Source organism: Apteryx rowi, unplaced genomic scaffold (assembly GCF_003343035.1).
Source record: "Apteryx rowi isolate R43461 unplaced genomic scaffold, aptRow1 scaffold_717, whole genome shotgun sequence".
NCBI classification, from domain to species: Eukaryota; Metazoa; Chordata; class Aves; order Apterygiformes; family Apterygidae; genus Apteryx; species Apteryx rowi.
In genome coordinates, this window is record NW_020451002.1 from 313,133 (window position 1) to 334,017 (window position 20,885).

A 20,885-nucleotide genomic window follows, 5' to 3' on the forward strand; every position below is an offset into this window, starting at 1 on the left:
GTAGGCAGAGAATTGTAGGATCTTGCTGGCAATAAATAAAGTTAAAAGCTTTCTTGCAAGTTCATAGATGAAACTGATTCTTTTATATAGATATGCAGGAGGCCTAAAGCTCAAAACTAGTATAACAGTTTACAGTCATAGCTGGCCAACAATGAATATTTCCTTCATTTCACATAAGGTATAACCTTTTTTAAGCATACTTATATTTTACACTTGTTCTTTCATGCTAATAAAAACATTCCTATAGAATTCAAACAAGAACACACTCGAATACATACTGAAGCATAAAATATTGAGCAATTTAAAAGCAATGTACACACATTAATTTACATCACATATTTACAAAACACGGTTTAAAAAGGAACAAAAGCATTCATTTAAATACAGGGATGGGAAGAAGGGAGGGAGCAGTATAAAAAATTCCTGGAAGAGGAGGCCTCTCTCCCAACTTCCAGACAAGCTACAGGTCTTTTTCTGCAGTTTAGTTAATTGAGTGGTTAAGATAGAGAACACGGAGAACGAAGGCTTGGACAGTAGTTTCATGCTGTAAACATCTGAGTGGTAGCTGCTGGCTTTTCCTTCAGAACAAAATGCATGGTACATACAATCATTTTACTTCTCATCCCAAATATGCATCATCAAATGGTCAAAAATCCCTAATTCTAAGCTGCTGTTTGTTGTTGTTTTTTATTTATTTTTATTTTTTTATAGTGTCTGTAGTGTCTATTAGTAGCTTTCAGTATTAATGTTTACTTCAGTAGCGTAGCTTGTCATTCCATTTCCATCAATAGTCTCTAATGGGAGCAAGTTCTGGTATGAGATTTACAGTTATATTTTTATATAACCTACTGACAAATACTTTAGGAGTATATATTAAATTGTTCAACCCATCAATGTACTGACGTTCTCTGGAATACCTCAGAAGTTTGTATCTGCAGAGGGAGTTGGAAGGAGAAAACATGAGAAAGATTTGGAAGTAACAGTTTAACTGATGTTAAGGTATGACACTAACAGTCATTTCATTGTGAAATATTATATGCTTTAAATTTTGAAAGTATCTCTCAGTACTTAGAAATTACCAAGTTACCTACCTGAGCTTTAAAAGCCAGTTACTTTTTGCAAGAGGTGTTTTTTGGTTTTTTTTTTGTACATCAGATTCTCACTTACATTTTATATTCACATACACAAGTTATGATAAGGACAGAAGATAATTAATGCATATATTTTTGTGGTTGCAAATGAAACCGATTTTAAAGGACATTCAATTTCTTCATCTTCTTTTGCTTTAATACATCACTACAGAGGTCAGAGAAGATTTAGGTGCCTTCACTGTGCATACCTGTATGTTTAAATGTCTGAATCTATTTTAATTTTAACCTTGTCTCCTACATTTGAAAACATCTAAATTTGAGTTGATTAAAAACCAAAATTTTATGTTATCAGATTACTGATATGTACACTTTAGTTTCAAGTCACATATGTATTTATTTCTAGCGTACATTATTTGTGTCTACTTTCTGCTTTATTCATAATTTTTAAATAAAGATGTTCTCAGAAAGAGACAGCCACTGATGACACAAGCAGTATTTCTAATTATCTTTAAACATTCACTATAAACCTTTTATTCTGTGTTATATGTTTTAACTTTTAGGTATATCTCAACTACTATATTCTGGCTGCTATTCTACTTTAGGGCAGCCAGAACCTACTGGCCAATTAAACTATTTTGCATCTTTGCAGCAAAAGAGAGGAATTTAGAAATAAAAAGGTCAGGTGAATGTAAACAGGACCTGTTTCTAAGAAAAGAAAGAAATATGATGGAAGAAACCAATTCTTGAGCTTTAAAGTCTCTTTTACACAGGCTGTACTGCTTCCTTTTGAAGAATGTCTAAATATACAAACTAGGGGAGCCCTTCCAACACTAATGTCTGAACAGAGAAGTATTACAATACAATAGTATTCTTCAATAACAGAACAATAACATTCTGCTTCAGAGAGTATGATAACAGTATCTTCTGGCACACAGACTCAAGTCTCTCTCCTGGTTAAATAAAACAAAACCCACACAGCCAAATATACTAAGTTTTAAGAAAATACTGAGTTTAGCACTAAAGGAGTAGTACTGACAGGCACTGACTGCTTACTTTTATGTGTAGAAGATGTATACAAGATAAAAATCTTTATACCTTTAGCTCTAGTATTTGAACAGTATTCTGTTTCTCTTACCGTCCTAAAAATTGGACTTCACCTCTGTGATGGTGAGGAATGGATTTGTACTTCCCTAAATCTCCCTCTGGTCTTGTTACATTGTATCCAGCATAGTGAACCCTACAGTATAAAATATAAACATTTGTATAAAGAATATTAAAAAGATGTTTTTAAAAGTCATAGCAAGAGTAAAAAATACGCATCAAATCTTTTAAAGCTGATTCTTTGCATTCACTGACATTCTCTTCATAAAAAAGTTCCTCTGTTTCAAAAACAAAAACAAAACCCAAAAGTGTTGTTCTTTGATTCTTTTTGTCAGAGAAAAAACAACAGACTCCTATGCCCGGAACTGATAAAGCTGGCAAAACCAGTGAAGTGTGCTATATTAATCATTTTATATTTAGTGTTTCCTGCTTTATTCTGATGGCACAACAGTATGAGAAAATATAAAAATAGTACGTTTTTATACTTATGCTTGCAAGATCTGTCCTTTAAAATAAATAAATAAACAAACAAACAAACTCATACAGGCATCTAGTTTTAAAAACCCAAAACAACTGGAAAAATTTTTTTTCTGTAAGCAGTTACTAATATCCATACAGTGAGTTTTACTGTCCAATTTGTGACTGTCAATATAGTGACAGAATAATTTATTGGACACTGCTCCTAAGATATGAAAGATACTTAAATTCAAGTTTACTGTATAGTCTGTGAGATGGTATTCCATAATGTTAGCAGCAACATAACTGGAAATGAAAATCAAAAGGCAACGCACAGAGGAATAGAAGGAATGAGCATAAATATGCTTAATACTATTATTAGACCTATCTCAGAAAAGCCTGCTAACTGTCCACAGTTAGCCAAGAAGAAAGAATATCTTCTAAATAGTATGTTCTGATATTTCTAAACTGAACCCTTTAAAATGTTGGAATTTGTTCATTTAAAGCAAAAAAAAATAAAACAATTAAAAAAAAAAAATCTAATCACCATCAAGTGGTGGATATCACAGAATGGTAAGAAAGACATAAGCACTGAACACTCACCTGTTCCAAAGATCATCATCTTCTCCACCCCATCCCCAAAAGGCATTTGGAAACCCATTGATCTTTTTGAATTGTTCTGCTGTCAGTCCACTTACACCGCCAAAGAACTCATTGTAAGGAAGACTGAAAATGATAGGTACATTTTTTTATTATTAGCTGAACCTAGATAAGTAAACCTCTCTTTAAAAGATTCCTTTCAATAAAACAAAAAGAATGAAAAAAATTCAAACTAAGGACAGGAACAGATGCTGAATGTATCCACCAAGGAAAGCTGGTTCACAGATCACTGGCATTAACAAAGACATAAGGAAACTAAATAAAAGTGTGCAGTACTGTCTGATTTGCATAAAAGGTAATATTAGGCAGTAGCTCAAGTTAGTATCATCACACGAAACAGAAGTCTACCGCATACTTCAGATGGTTGCTTTAGACCTAAAGCTGAATGAAAAGTAAAGTGAAGCCTTCAAGCTTTTGTATTTTGACTCCATTCTATTGAAAAAGTTCCCTTCATGCAATTGAAAAAAATAAGTAATCCATCAATCTAGTAATTTGAATTCATGTCCATATTCTACAGAACTGTGAAAAATTAAAATGCAACCATTTAATAGTACATACTCAATTGCAGTAAAATATGTATTATTATAAAAACCCTGAGCTTTGCAGTTTTCAGAAGCTAAACTTTCCAATCAAGAAAATACATAGGCTTTCTGCCAGTACACATACACTGACTATTAATAAATACTTATTAAATATAATAAGTAGTTGGCCAACATGAAGTGCCAAGATAGCTATATAACAAAATATACTAAGGCCCCGGTGGTGTGATTTCCAGTTCTGAAAATACTGTCAATGCAGTTACTTCCATCTTGGCCATTTACAAGAGTAGTTACCAGACCACATTGGTCCTTCTCCCAGAAGCTGCTACACTTGTTTTAATGGATTCTGTTTCAGAAACAACTCGCAGTTTCATCAGATAAAAGTAACTGAATGTAATTTTGATGCCTCCAAATCTGGAACCCGCAAGGAGTTAGGACTATCTGCAGAAAGATTTACCATTGCTTAGGCCACAATAGCCACTGTGGACACTAAAGGACATACAACTGCAGGGAAAAAAAATAAATGGCCATTGTAAATGGCCATGTAATTTTTGATCTCTGTGAAAATAGAGGGTTCACTAAAATCTTAACAGCTTTTAGGGAAGGTTGTTACTAAATTAGTTTTCTATATATCCCTTCCAATATTTAACTGAAATTGCAGGGGTTCTGAAAAACCCAGGGTATAACAGATTACGGAATTGCTTGAGGTTTTTATGTGTGCAGGTATATATATGTGTGCACACACATGTGTGTGCGCACGCATGCACATGAGCATTTATAGATTTTAAATATATATATTTTTATATATTATATAATATATATTATATTTGAATAATATATAATATATAATATATAAATAAAATCCTTTAAGTTTTGATTGCTAGGTGACTGACAACCTTAAGTCTAAATACGCAGTCACATCTCTAATGCATAGTTTTTGATCTGTCAGATATTAAAATTGATCAGCTTCACAAATACATGTTTAGGATGGCAAATAYCCACATGAAGGAAGTAACAAACTGCAGCATGATCTGAAGTGATTTGAAAGAGTGTTGAGATAGTACTCACAGAATATTAAAAAAAGCAACTGAAACACCATTAATATGAAATGGCAGAAGGAACAGAGGTAAGGAAGCTGCAGGACCAACTACATTCATCAAATTTCAATACAGATTGGATACAAGATATGAAATGGTTTAAGCAATAGAGAAATCTTCTGTTTAAAAAGCAGTACAAACCATAAATATATTGTACACTTATGAGAAAATTAAGAACTTTCCCATGATATTTTGCTGCAAATGTCATTTGTTTTCTTATCATCTGCTTAACTTTGTTAACAAACACAGCAAAAGCTTATGTAACCAGAAAAGTTTTCTAATAAGCGAGACAAATTTTTCCCTCTTGACACAGATAGCCATAATTTGTTAAGATTAACCTCACTGCTACAAATATTGGGTCATCAAGTTAAAACACTGAAAATATTAAATAATATCTTTAAACTAGCAACATCTAGATAYAGTCACTAAACTTAAGTCTTCCTTTTATATGATCAGATATTCATTTACATAAAGACTATGGCAGGAGGCTGTATTATTGGTTTCATCTCCTGTAGATATTATCACAGATTTAAAACACACTTTAAGAATGTTTCTGGGTCTTTAAGAAACAATATGAATAAAGCTAATTACTTACATGTACATGTATTTGTCCAGCTTTGCTGCAAAATGACGTGGCATTTCTCCACATCCATAATAATTTCGGTCATTTTCAGGCAAGTGATCCACATCATGAAATATTATGCAGTCCCAAACAACATCCTTCATAGCCTCTTTGAAGCCAACATTAAAGAGCATTGCACGATTAAAAGGTTGCGTACCTGTCTTCAAACACAAAACAAATGAGAAATTTTAAGAATCAAGAACAAAGAGAAACTACTCCAATAATATAAGAAGTATATCATCCATCATATAAAAAAACACTGAGAAAGATGCCTGTTATTCCTCTAACCAGAACAACAACTCTGGTTAGCACCAACTACATCACCTGCATTTTCTGATTTAAAAAGTTTATAAGGTCTGCTCTTGCACAAAACTTAACAGCACTTGCAACTTGCAGCAATAGTAACTCTAAAGTATCAATATATGGGTGTTCTTGATCAGTATATCATGACATTACCAGTTAAAGAAATGCTGATACATATTAAATATGAAACACTTTCATTTCTTGTGAAAACAGACTATTTAAGAATTTCAGATGCTGTGCAAATGCTTATAACTTGATTACATGTTTATAGTTAACATCACACTAGAACATACTTCCAGTTTCCTAGAGATCTTAACACTTTGATTCAACTCTTTTTATTTCTAGTACAAGTTAAATCTCCACATTTCAATTGGGAACAATTAAGATTTCTCTAAGCTCAGAAAAAGCCATATAATTTACAAGACCTTTTGATATAACAAATGCATTATACATGACAATTTTTTAATAGAATATAGTAGACCCTTTTCTTTATTTTCTGCAATTTTTTTCATTTTTGTCACCTGAAAATATTGCATAAGACAGCCCATGAAAAATAAGACCAGTAATTTCTTTAAGGAACAGCTACCTACTTTGTACAGTTAACAATGGTCCTTAAGCTAACACTCTGAGCTACTTCGCACCTTGATTGTGGCTTGCAGAATTCCCCCCCTCCCCCAACACCTTAAAAAAAAAAGGGGGGGGGGTTCCCTCCATATCCATTCTTTGTTTCTGAAGAGACTCCTAGCCAAGGTACTAGTGAGTAACTTTATATCATGGACATTTCCCTTACCTTTCACTTTTGTTAATCAGATAGTATATACTTTAAAGCTATTGGCTTTGACTGGATTTAAATAAGTGCGTGTTGTAAAATGGCCTTCTGCAAATGACCATTTTCAATTTTTATGCACAAAACCTAATACTTTTTCACCATGAAAAACTTATAAAGGCAATAGATTTGACAGAGCAGTGTTATCAGCTATAAAATATCACCCTGTATTCAAAGAAAGGCARTGTCTCTCTGGCTATAGATTAATCTAGGGAACGGAGATGAACTTTCCTTTTTCACTGAATGGATTAAAACAGCAGAGTAACAATTTGTTAAATTTTGGATTTATCCAAATCTTGACGATAATGTCAAAACCTCTTTACTAAGGAATCTTGAAGAGTCACATTTCAAGTAAATGCTGTTACCTGCTCAACAACATAGAAGGCAAATTCCAGCCGCTGCTTCTGCAACATAGGTATCAGGTGTCGGAAAAAAATTGGAAGATGCTCATGGCGATTCCGAAAAGGAATGAGGATTGCCACCTTCAAAAAGTTATATATGTCAAGGTATTATATTAACATTTTTAAATTTTAATATTTCAATACAGATAAGTCTTCTGTGACTTACATAAACTTTTCAACTTTATATTCAAATTGGCTTAATATTTTACAGCATTTTCATTCCCACTAGGAAAGCAGTTTGGAATTTAGCTCAAACAATTAAAAAAAGAAGGAATAATTTTGAAATGAAAGCTATAAAATTTTGTTTGTATGTTCATTTGCTTCTAAGAACACTTTAAGCAACGTACACATAGGACAGAAGTTTATATCCACATGATAAAATAACAAAGTTCATGAACTTCTAAAAGTTCACGACAATCCAGTTCAAGTTCTTCTCCAAGCTTTAATCTTTTCTTGAACACAAACAGCATATAATACATATACTATAGTATACTATATACATATAAAATATATAGTAGTAAAAGACTGAGTGCTTGCAACTGTCAACTACTCTTGTATACATACAGGAAAGGAAAAAAAAGAAAAGAAACATTATCTCACCTTCCATCGTGGCTTACAGTCTTTTGGTTTCCAGTGTCCTCCTGGTTTAATGTCTAAATCTTTTGAAAACACTTCCTGAATTTCATCAAAACTAATTTCACTCATATTCACATTGATAAGGCCTCCTAAGTACAGGAAGATATGCTATATTTATTCATTTCAATTAAGACAACAGATCTAATTCTRTAAGTTATATCATAGCCAAATAACATAAGGAATTTATTTATACTACCAACAGGTAAAGAAGAGACAATTTATAGCATTCCTCTTAATATTTAGCTTTTACAGAATGAATGTCAGTGTTTCCCCATACAAATCTTGCAAACAAAATACTTACCTCATTTCAGAGGTAAAACAAGCAAAATAATTTGAACTCTGTACCTCTTCCAGAAAACTGGAAGTCACCTTTTATTTTAAGTATCATTCTTAATGATTTCACACCATCTGCACTATTGAATTGATAATCAAATTCTTCCTGCCTGCACCTTGACACAAAAGGAGATGCACCATTACTATACTCAACCATCTTCCTCAATTTAAATATTAAATAGCTATGCACAGTTCATGAACAGCCTTCACTTATTAATTCACCAATGTCTGCATCAGACCAATATATAGCAAGTGACTATTGATTTGAGAAGTATCACTGATAGAACTAATTAGCCCAAAGGGAAAACCGTTTGCAGATGCCTACTGAAGAGAGAGAGGAAAAAAAAAAGAAAAAAAAAAAGCAAGATAATGAGTATAGACTATAATATGGTAGCAAAAAATTCAAGTTATTGTTTATTATGAGAAAATATTTCCAGTTAGTTGACAACTAAGAGCTGTGTATCACTTAGCTTATGCATGTGCATAAACTTCAAAACAAGAAAAAATGATTTAGAGTAAATAGTCTACCCTGAAAAGGAAAAGCAGAGGGAATCATGAAAATTCAGGGAGAAGAGCAGTCTAATACCCAGTAACCAAAAGCTCAAATTGCTCTTCAGCAACTACTATATTAGAACATCAAATAAAAATCTTGCAATAACTATTTGAACTTCATAAAATATTCTACTTATTTTTTCTTAAAATTCAGAAGTCTTTTGGAGAGGGTTGGAGTTTTAAAGGCACAAAGAAATTGCACCCATTTTCTCCCCTGTATCCATGTGTACAGGAGAAAAGTATTTTGTGATTGCTTCATGTTGTAACACTGAACTGACTAACTTTCTAAATCTTTTGGAAAGGTCTAAATTTTTGGAGAATAATGGTTGGTTTCAGAAGACAGTAGAAGACACTACAAGAGCCATTTTAGGTTTGGATCTGATTACTAATGTAGAACTAATTGTCAATATAAATGTAGAAGGCAATTTTGAAAAGGATCAAGAACAGCAGCATAAGGAAAAGATATTCTAAAAGCAGATTTAAACAACCCACGTTTTCTTAGGAGAAGGAAAATTGGCAGTTCCTGAAAAAGACTGTATAAAAATATCCCAGAACAAGCTAATCCTACACAGAGTTAAAAAAGAAGCATATATGATGATCATTGCAGTTTTATTCAAAACTCTTCAATAACCTGAAAATGAAAAATCATACAAAATATAGAAACTAAGGCATACAACAAAAGACCAGTATATACAGTATAAAAAGGTACAAAAAAACCCACAAACCACAAAATCAATTTAAGTTACCAAAAGACAGAAAAGAAACAAAAATCTTCTCGTCGATTTATAGAATCTAATAGGAAAATAAAGATAAATAAAGGTCAATTACTACATCAGAAAAGGAAGCAAACGACACATGATGCAAAGGATTCAGATGCCTTGGTCTTCTGAGAAAAGCCTAGCTGTGACCAGATGCTGAGTTTAAATATAACAAAAAGATAGGAGCCCAGGCCAGGACTGGTTAAAGAATATTTAGATAAGGCAGATACATCTAATTTGGTGGGGAGTTTTAAACACTCCAGAGTATTTAAAAATTAGCCATAGTAATCTCTGAAAGATTAGTACTACCAAAAGGACACAGGAAAATGATCAATATAAATATATATATATATATATATATATATATTTTAAAGGAAAGGCACTTAGGATTTACATGCTACAGAAATAACTATGGTAAAAAAAGTTCTTCTGAAATAAATTGTTATAAAATCAGGGTTTTTTTTTAAATATTATAAAGGGGATGATTTTTTTTTCAAAAATAGATTATATCAAAGCCACTTCATTTTTTTTTTTTTGATATGGTAATCAGCCTAGCAGAGTAGAGGGAAACAATCTGCTGTGCTTTATGACTAAGTTTTTGACACATCAGCACAACATTCTATTACTTAATACAGAGAAAAATATGGTATGCATATAATAATCAACAAAAAGGTGTAGAACTCATTGAAGAAGTTTTTAAAATCAGTGATGTTTCATTGTCAGTTTGAGGGAGGCAGGAGAAGGCATCTCAAGCTTGGTCTGCAAGTATTAGTATTTCCTACTTCCATTCACATCTAGCATGCTGCATTAAAAAATAAATTTATACRATTTGAAAAAAAAAAAGAAAGCTGAAGAAACAGAAAGCAGTTTGAAAGACAGAATCAAAAACAAAATAATTTCAACAAATTGGAGATAGGTATAGAAATCAATACAGTGAAGTAAAAAAAAGAAAGATATGGACTGCTAGTTAAGGAGAAATGAAGCATACACACAAAATGGGAGCTACCTGGCTATGCTGCAGTATGCAGAAAGAGATTTTGAGGGTTTATAATAGCTCACACATTAATATGAGACAATAACATGCAATGCAATTTTACAAAAATGGAAAATACCATTCTGGAATACATTAGCAGGTGTTCTATGAAAGACAGAGAAGGTGATTACTGGCTTTGTTTGTTTCCTTAATGCTATCAGGCTTTAGGTGGTTATGGTTCTTTAAAAGGAAATCAAGTTAGAGAAAGTCTACAGTACAAAATCAAGAAGGACAACAGGTTTAGAAACAATGTACTTTAGAAAGGTTCAGAGAACTGGGTTTATCTACACTGACAAAAATGTAAGTCTTTTCCAAGACAGAAGAATTCAGTACATAGATGGTAACCAACTGTTTGCCAAATCTAATGGAGAAAGGCAAGCAAAAATCAGACTAACTTGCAGAAAAAAAAAAGTAAACACAGGCTGAAAATTAGGACTAACTTAACTATTTGACAGTACACTAGCATACACAACATTTGGAGAGAGCAGAACTTCCTCCTCTGGACTACTTTTACTAGTATTAAAAAAAAAAAAAGTTAATATCTGTATAGAAATGGTGTAGGTATTTTTAACCCCAGGGTACTGAGGTGATCTGGATATTCCTTATAGCTCACCATATAGCAATTGAAATAAAGCTATAACCACACTGTAGCTAATTGCTATTTGGCTAGAGACAGTTTTCTATACAAGTAAGCTCATGAGCAACAGCAACTGATTCATACTTTTGGCTGTATCTTTATACATATGGCTGTATCCTTACAGTGAAAGAGATAAAGTTTATAGAACGAGGTGGAGGTATTAAAATGAAACACAGGTAATAAGCAATTCTACTGTGCTGTTCACTGGATTAATGTTTATGTTGAGATTAAAAAAGCTGTAATGGAAACTTTTTTTCCATTCAAAACAATAGGGAAAAAAAATTCTTTTAGCGTTGCTGCCAGTTTTGGTTTTCCTAATAATTTAACTAACTTCCAGATTTAGATTTTGCTAAGATGACATGAAAAATTACTTCACATACTTCAAATCAAATGTTTAATAATAGTACTGTATAGTTTAGGTTTAATAATGATACTAATAGTAGATTAAGTACTTAATCTATTTGGAAAATTATCTTTTTCAAGTTTATATTCTATATTCAATTTTATATTCTACTAGATCGTATATTTCCACCATCAAAGCAAACAACTGTTCTCTAAATACCCATCCAGCTCAAGAAAAACAAACTTTTTTGTTGCTAAAAACAGTAGCACAGAAGCTGTAGAAGCACTCTGTTATGACAAAATTGTTTTAAAATGAAAATATGAGCTTTTGAAACAATCTCCAGCTGACTTCTACATAGGTAGGCACTTCAAATATAAAGTTTGTGAATTCCAAATTTTGCAAGAATCTCTCCTCTGAAAAGCATGACAACCAACATTAAATCTGAAAAACCTGCTTAATAACAATTCACATATCTGAACCACAGCTTAAAAATTAAAAATTATAAACAAAATACCCCCCCAAATAAGAAATATTGAAATAAAAATCTGCACTTTCTGTGGTGAACTCTTAACACATGGTGTTTTAAAAATGACAATGGACTAATTATTTGTATTTTGGAAATACAGTAGTAATTAAGCGAGCCACTGGAGAAAACAGAATTGCTTATTATCAGTACTATCTCAGTGAATTAAAATCATTATGTAAAACTAGGTAGTAATGTTAATCAAAATACATTCCTACTACTAATGCAGTAAAGCAAAATTCAGTTGGAAAGCATTCTTCCTATGCTGATATACAGAAAGGATTTCTACCACATGCATCAGTCCTCAAAAAAACTAAAATAATTTCTTCTTTGTAGCTACTGACTTGTTAAACCTGTCTTCTTTACTTGTTGATCAGACATGTAAGATACATGTTTTTCTTATAAGAAAAAAAGGTCAGCAATTCAGTGACATGCTTGGCTGTCAGCAACATCATTTGGTATGATATGGTTTTGAATTAATATATTAAATAATTATTTGCATACTTGCTCATGCTGAATGACAGCCCACAATTTAAGTCAGGTGTTTGCCTAAATGACAAGGTAAGGATTCTGAAAGGTGTCCCAAATATCTTTAGAAACTACTCCAAATTTTCTCCTGTATAAAGCAGTAGATTAGTCATTTGGTTTTAAATATGACAACTAAAAATGAACATTTTAACATAACAGATACTGCCAGATACTAGTTAACAATCACTTCTGGCAACACATTTGCACTTATTTACAGAGTTGTTGATTCTCCTTCTCTAGTTGGAACATTCTGACACCAAATGAGACATTTCAATTTAACTAATTAGCTTTGAGATCTATACTAATGCTGCTATTAGAACTTTCCTCGAAAATATAATATGAAGTCTGTCTATAAAACATCTGCAATAACTCAATTCCATGCATTACTGACACAAGTTATGATTTCTTCCAAATATAGGACACAAAAAAAATTTTACTTAATCACCCCTTGCAACCTACAGCAACTCAGACAATGTAACAACAATTCCTCACAGAGAAGAAAAAACTCTTGAGAAAAAGTAAATGAACTCACATGTCAACAGTAGTTCCTAAAGAGGAACACTGTTTTATACAAGGAGCTGCAATTTTATAAAGCTTCAACATAAAAATCTCCCAAAAAACGAGTTGTGAAGGACAAGATAAAGCAATCGCCACCAGGAGCCATTTTTCTCTTCCTTTTTATGTTCAAATCCACAGTCTCCTAACACCTCCTGGTCTTGCAGGTTTGCTTTCTCCGCAAACTTGAGGAGTGCAAATGCCCAGGCCCAGGGCTTTGTCTGAACCTAATTTTCTTTTCTGGGGAAGGACAAGCTTGCAGGATAGGGGAATTTATATGAAATTTTACAGTTCTTAACAGGAACTGTATTTTTTCCTCATTTTTAAGAAGTTTTCCAAACAAAGGTACGCTTTGTAGTCTACAGAAACTGAAGGTAGAAAAGTCACACTAACTGTCTTTCAGTCACTTTATTAAATCAGGTTAAAACCACTGAATTACATCAAGAATCTCTTTCTATCTCAATTTGTGTAACTGTTTTAATGGCACAACACCTGCTTCTAATAAATGTTCCATTTACACTGGGATACTGTTACTTAGGAAAGCTGTGATACTACTGGTTTTAAAAAAAATGCAACAAAACAAAACGGTGCCAAAGTACTTAATTCTTTTATTTGAAAATACTCACCTGTTAAGGAGTTTCATGCTGAATTATGAAATTGAATTAAAAGTTTACATTTGAGGCATAAGGTTGCATAAGAACTAGGGTCACATAATGCTTGGGATCTGAAACATCTAGGTTTGAAAAACTTAACTTTACCTTCTCCTGAAATCAACAACTTTTCACTTTTTATGAAAGTACTAGAGCTTTAGAACTTTCTTATCACCATCAACTCTCCCTTCACTACATGATCTTGTTCAGCTTCTTTTATACTGTTGTAACTATGATTGCCTAAAGACATATGATGAAGATTCGAGAACTAGTTTCTGTCTCATGAATCTTTGTATTAGGAAAAATATTTCCAGAAAGAAATTGTTAACTTTTCCTCAAAATATGCATTTCAGAACAGGCTTTTTCTATACAGGTACTGTAATCCCATGTATTATTAAAAGTATTTAGTATTATCTAATTTCTAAAAAATAAAATGATTTGAAAATAAAATTTAAAAAAATCACTAGATGATTAGCAAAGAGGTCAAGAGGTTTAAAAATACAAGAGTTATAGAATTCTGCTAAGCACTGTTGTCCACTCTCAAATATAATTTATTCATTATTTTCTGCTGTGTATTTCCACTGGTTTACAATTACATTTCATATAAAGTAATCCCATTTTTATTTAAATGCAATCCAATTTACTAGATAAACATAAGGTTGGTTTAAAACTTACTCATGTAAGGCAGCTTTTCTGGACAAGCCTGGTAAGGAGAGTAAGTGAAGTTTTCTGGAAGATACATTGTTGTTTGAGCAAGACAGTCACTAGAATTGTTTCCTTCGGGATAATCTTAAAAAGAAGAATTGATTTTTGTAAAAACTTAAGGTATCCACTGATTTTTGTAATATATCATCATGCAGGTGACTGCCATAAACTTTTCAAATAACAAATTCCTAACAACATAGTTAAAAAAAAATACAACACTAAAATAACAACAATTAAATTCAGATATCTTTGTTACAGCTATGACAAACTTATTTTTCCTACTAAAGTTTCAAAGTAAACTGATAAACAGCAACTATTTTGTCTTCACTCCAGTTACAGAGAAGTAGGACTTGGGTCTAGATTTTCATAATCAGGCTATGCCATTTTTTTCTTTCATAAAGCTGTTTCAAAAATAAAATTAAATAAGAAATATTCTTACCTGTGCCATTCAGTGTAGTATTTTTGTTAGTGTACAATCTGATCATGTGTCCTATTGTTTTTACGTTTTCTCTCAACATTATACCACGAGCTTGCACCATGAAGAGATATGTGTTTGCTGATAAAACAAAAAGCAAATTTTCAGTTGAATTAAAATGAAGTATTTCAAATTAATTTAATATCCATTTATAATGTGTTCAATATTTATTACTATGTCTGAATTCATGGCTAGTGAACTTTAATTGCTTCCAAGATGAAGATCCATGAAAAATGAAACCTTTCATCAACAGATATTAAAAACAAAACATAAGAATCAAATGGATTCACAATCACGGGTCTATACGAAAAGAAAAAAAATTAGAAAACATGAATATACACTTTACATAACACAGTTTCATTTCTCTCTACCCTACAAAAAGTAACTAACTTGCATTACTAGGAATCCATTCAATTTACCAATAAATAGGTTTTCATATGCAGACACATATCCACCCAGCTCTTTCTCATATATGCATTTACATACACAACATACACATAAGATAAATAAAAATGTCTAGCAATTTTTTAGACCCAGAGCATTATCCCCCTTTTTACTTATTAGCAAACACACAATTGTCAGTCAAAATGTACTGCTATTCATTCGCTCCCAGAAGTCGTTTCATTATATAATTACTACAAATAACTGGCAATGTGAAAGTATTAATGCTTGATAATTATACGTGAAATATTTATTATAGGCATCAAGGGTGAATAAATCAACACACTGAGCAATTAAGCAACACACTAATGGCAACAGCACCAAACATTCCTGTATCTCAGCCCTATACTCAAAGCCCTAAATTAAATCTCAATACAGTCTCTCATCCTAAAAAAAGGGAAGAAAGGAAGTTGGAAAAGAAGGTGCATTTATATCTGAGCAAGTAAATGCCTACCTGTGGTTCACAAGGCTTGAAAAATAATGTAAAAGGACAAAATCCCTTTGCAGAAAAGTCTTTACTCAGGGTAGCAAAACAGATCAAAGGGATCATCTGTCATTTCATGTATGTCAAGCACCCATTTATCTGGGAGGTATTTGTCTCCCTGTAACTAGTAACCAACACCTACCAAAAATACTCTAAGACATTGGACGTAAGAACTAAACACACCATAAAAACAATAGCTGTCCTAAACAGATTGAGAAACTATAGAAATTTATCTCAGGAACTAAAAACTCCACTTTACTATCTTTATCAGATGTCCCAGCATCAATGGCATGACACAAATACCTCTGGATCAGTCCATGTCTTCTCATAGCCCAATACAGAAGACTAGAACTAAAGAGAACTATTTATAAGGACAGAGACATTTCCAGAGGAAAATATGGTTACCAGTTACACCACATTATCAAACAATACTACTGACACCCACAGAGATCCAAATACCAACATAACCTTTTAAGGAATAATAGCTGTAAACCCTGTAATTTTTATGTTGTTTTTTTTAAGAACAGATGGAGAGTTCTGCTTGCTCTCAGACTGCTTTACTAGCAGCAAGAGATATTATCACTTAAAAGGCAGGGTCAGAACATATTGGATGCTGCACATGGGGCATAACTGTCAACCCTTGTCCAGCATGACTAGCAGTTTTGGCTAATGAGAATTTAAATCTGCATAAGAGCTATTTAGGGGCCAAGATACTCAAATTGTCTCAAAATCCCATGTCACTTTAAAAAAAAGAGATCTCGGCCTTAAGCTTGAAGCTTCAGCTAATGGTATGATGGAGGCAGGCAATCAAACAAGAATGATTCTTACCAGGCTCCAAGACAACTCTGAAGGAGAAAGCACTCAAAGTTTCTTACAGAAAACTTGCACAAAGACTCCTCAAAATTTTAACCCAATTCACAATTAAGTAGTACTTTGGGGTTCTAATTATTTTCTTACATTGGTACTCTTCTATTCAAATTCTGTGTTTTTAGGGTATCTGTATTGAACATTTTGGGAAAATCTGTAAAATTCTTGAGGTCATATATGAAGATACTTACTCAAGAAACCTTATCCTTTGGGAATCAACATAAAAGTAAATAGATCTGTTACTCCAAAAACAATCATTTACCATTGAACAAACAATTTTAAAATTCAAAGCTTCCCTGAAAGTAAAAATAAGTGGGTTTTGGCCTTTCAAACAGGACAGAATTTTCCTAATTAACAAAAAAAATGACTTTTTTCAAAATTTAATATATCTCAAATAGGTATCTTCCTTTCTGTTTTCCCCACATATTACTGCACAGTTCTTTTCTTGAATATCTTCCTACTCCAAGACTAATTTTTTTTTTTTTAATCAGTTTAGTGAACACTAATTTCAGAACTCTTCACTTCGGAGATGTACTCTGAGATGAGATACAAAAAGTCAAAGTCATTTCAGTTCTTAAGACTGCAGAATGGTTTACAGAGGCATAGCATTAATTTAGTTACTTCAGGATATACCAAACTTTGTTCTTTGCACAGGTGTAACTTGAATTAGATTATGTCCAGACCTATATCACTTGCTATTAAGATATGACCACTTTTTTGTGAATCACTTTTTATTGCAATGAGGAAACTATTCATTAATAAGACATTGTTTGGGCAACGGGGGAAAAAAAAAATCCTAGAAGCTAGATATAAACTCCTGGAAGAGGCAAGAATGTTATCTTAAAGACATTGAAAATTCTTTTGAGTTCTTCTTCCTTTAGAAAAGTTCATACCCAGGATCCTTACACAAAGTCAAACTACTTTTTCTTCACAGGAATTACTCTGCATCCTTATATATCATCTAGACAATGAAAAGCAGATTATGATTTTACAAGAGAATAATCATTTTCAGGTACCTATGAACAGATCATAAACTTCATGGCCATGTGACTACCGTGCAAATGTACTATGCTATGTCAAAATCATTAAAAGCTCTTTTAGATGCATGTTAGATTTGATACTATGCACCTCCAGAGATCTATGCTTAGACCTGTATCAGACAGCCCATAAATCATTTCATCATTTTATTCTTGCTCCCTTTTCATCATCAATACTGCAAGTCCCTATCTTCAAACTTCTTAAAAAGGATACCATCTTTCTTAACAAGCAAGCTTGTTGCTTTTTTGTCTGTTTACATGTTCACCAGCCTTGGGAATTTTTCCGGCTGCTACCAAACCACATTGATTGCAAATACTAGATCTGTTAAACAGCCAGGTGTTATCTACTAGACATACCCAAAGTCAATCATTATGGAAACTTAGCAGTCAGTGAGGATATTTTCCAGCACTGTCCCCAGTGTGGCTGAGAGGAAAGACTTATTCCAGAAGTCAGTGTAAGCAATATACAAAAATCTACTCTTAACACATTATTGTGGTAGTCTTAGGAACCTGATACAGTACACAACTGAGACTCAGAACTTGACACAAGTACATGAGAAAGTCAAGAGGATCACATAGCTGTCCTCATCTCTCATGAGAAACTTTACTGTAGCCCAGATCAGAATGCAATTATAAACCTTGATACAACAGACTTTCTGCAAGCGCATCTGCATCTTGCCTTTGTTGAAGGGCAATTTGCTTCTTGTGAGGAAGAAGAGAAAAATAAGAACACCAGACCTTTGTGAGAGACAAAGCTAGAAAAGTCATTTCTCTAAAAAACAGGTGTCATGAAAAGATAATCAGGACCCAAAAACTGACCAGGCAAAGTCTGCTGCCATTTTGGGGTAAGTACTCAAGAGCTGTTCTTACCAATGGGAAGATGTAGCCTTGCCATGTTTACATCAAGCTATCCTTGAAGTATATCCCATTCCAACACCTTGTCTGCCTGGCTGGTTTGCTTGCCAAACTACCATCCAGCTCTAGACAAGTATCTAAACACAATGCAACTCCTTTCCCTCTATGCATGTAGTCTCTACATGCTTTATCCCAGCTACTTTGGACTCTAACGCAACAGCAATTATGAAAAGTATGGATATGGAAGCAACAGTGCTTTATACCAGAGAATTCCATGTAACAAAGTAGGGCAGGGCCCATAGTTTCTATTAAATAATCCATGATCACACGTCGTCTTCCACATTTGTAACCTCTCCCTAACATCCTCCTGAGACAGGACATTTTTTTTTTATTGATGCAGCATAGGTTTCTGACTCCATCCATGAGGTCAGCATGTCTATAAAATATATAGCAACAGTATCAGGATATATTTGCCAGGCACGTGAAGCTGCATTATCAAAGATGTGGGTAAACTGCAGAAAACAGAGGTGCAGAGACATACAAAATGATAATTTATTTTCAAATCATCACATTGTGTCACAGCACAGCAAGTAGCAGTCAAGTATTTTGCATGAAGTTGTATGTCAAGGTAGCTTTTACAATTCAGTCCTTCTGCATGTCACTGATGAGCTGCAGTAGACACTGACAGTACCTGTCTTAGCATAATACGCCAGCCTTTTCTTGTTTATGCTCATCTTTTCATAAACACACTGGAGCATATAGCAGGAAATCAAGTAACTGTTAAGAAGCAGTAGCCAGCTTCAAAACTGACAGAGTATCGCACCTTGCCTTTAGCTGACCAAATTTATATTCCATTGTCATTCAGCAGCTGTTCAGGGAGTAGCAGATGCTTGAGTTGTCACTGAATTACTTCAAAAGCTAATAGTATCAGGCAGATTCAAAGACCCTAGCTTCATCCTAAAAATAAATTCAGTCTACTGGCATGCTTTTTGCCAGCGAAGACCTGTGAAAGACAGTTTACGTGTCACGTAAACGAGCAGCGATGGCAAAAAAGCATTCAAGATAATCCATAAAGGCCAGAAGTAAAACAGAAAAATACATCTTTCCTGTTAGTGCGGTCAGAGAATAAGAAGATAGAGGTATTCTACCAGTAGATTCACCAGATAGGTCAGCCCCTGTGAGTAAAGGCTGCTTTGACTTCTGTTTGTCCAATATCTTCAAGCACTATGAACAGCCTCCCAAACTGAATATATCATTTCCCAAATTGACTTGCTGCGGCTGACTGACAGCAGAATAATGAGGACTAGAGTTTGCTGGCTTCCACAGCAATCCTTTTTTCAATTGTTAGTGGTAATTTTATACCAGTCATCTTCCTGATCTTGGCACATGTTTCCACAAACCTTACCTTTGCTGTTATGAAGATTTCCTTCCATTACTATCTTTCTGCATTTGTACCAATCATCCCTCTTGTTGCAGTGCAAGACAATGCACAGAAAAGGAAGATACATGTTCACATCTACATCAAAGAAAACATCTAGCAATGTAGCCAGCTATAAGTAGTTTTCCTCAAAATGTACTTATTTCACTGTACATGGTCCAYGGTAAGCAAGAAACAATGCTCCTGATTCAAGAAACATGCAGATATCCAGACTGTCACACAGTGCACAAGGTAAGTGAATGGGAAGTTCAGTGCAGTATATCAAACAACATGTCCACTAGGACACCTTGAAACAAATACTGTACTGAATGCTCCAAATCCAGATGCAGTGTGAATATCAGCTCATACCTAATTCAGAGGAAACTTTTACTGGGAATTGATCCAGATCTACATCAGCAGTCATGGAAGCATAGCCACACATTTCGCATCAAAAGTCCTGGGATTAGGGCATTATTAAAACTCATTATGACAAAGCACATTAGGGCATTAAAGGGATCATCCTGTATTTCAGAGGACACCGTTAAAAATACCAGGTGGATCATTTTTGTCTCCAGCTTCTATAGCTAGTGGGTTATTAATAGCTTTCTGTGTTGGACTGAAAACAAGACAGTTGGAAAAAAAAATTGAATTCTTAAAATATAAAAATACCTTTAAAAAAGCCTTGTAGCCTTTAATAACAGGTAGCTCACTGTTATTTRAATATTCACCTAAGGACTATTTACAACTTTATTAAAGCAAAAATCTTTTGCTTTAATCCAATTCTCAGATAACTCTCAATTAGAGAAATCAAGCTCCTTCCAGTAGTATATCAAGAATTAAGACTTTTTTCACAATGCTTGATTAAATTACCATTTCTCAGCTTCATAGAAGTACAGAAATCAGTTTTACAGGGAAACTTTGTAATATATCATGCTGTATACCCACATCAGCAAAAGCAAA

At 33.3% G+C, this 20,885-nt stretch overlaps 1 protein-coding gene across 1 annotated transcript; it reads right to left on the reverse strand.

Moving 5' to 3' along the window:
- Positions 1–784: 784 nt before the first annotated feature.
- Positions 785–20,367, reverse strand: LOC112976326 (beta-1,4-galactosyltransferase 6-like). The gene is given in 11 exon segments (XM_026087436.1): positions 785–932; positions 2,227–2,328; positions 3,252–3,374; positions 5,540–5,727; positions 7,061–7,177; positions 7,697–7,821; positions 14,320–14,433; positions 14,789–14,907; positions 19,808–19,842; positions 19,845–19,934; positions 20,317–20,367. Coding segments are annotated over 11 exon segments (1,212 nt in total).
- Positions 20,368–20,885: the final 518 nt, after the last annotated feature.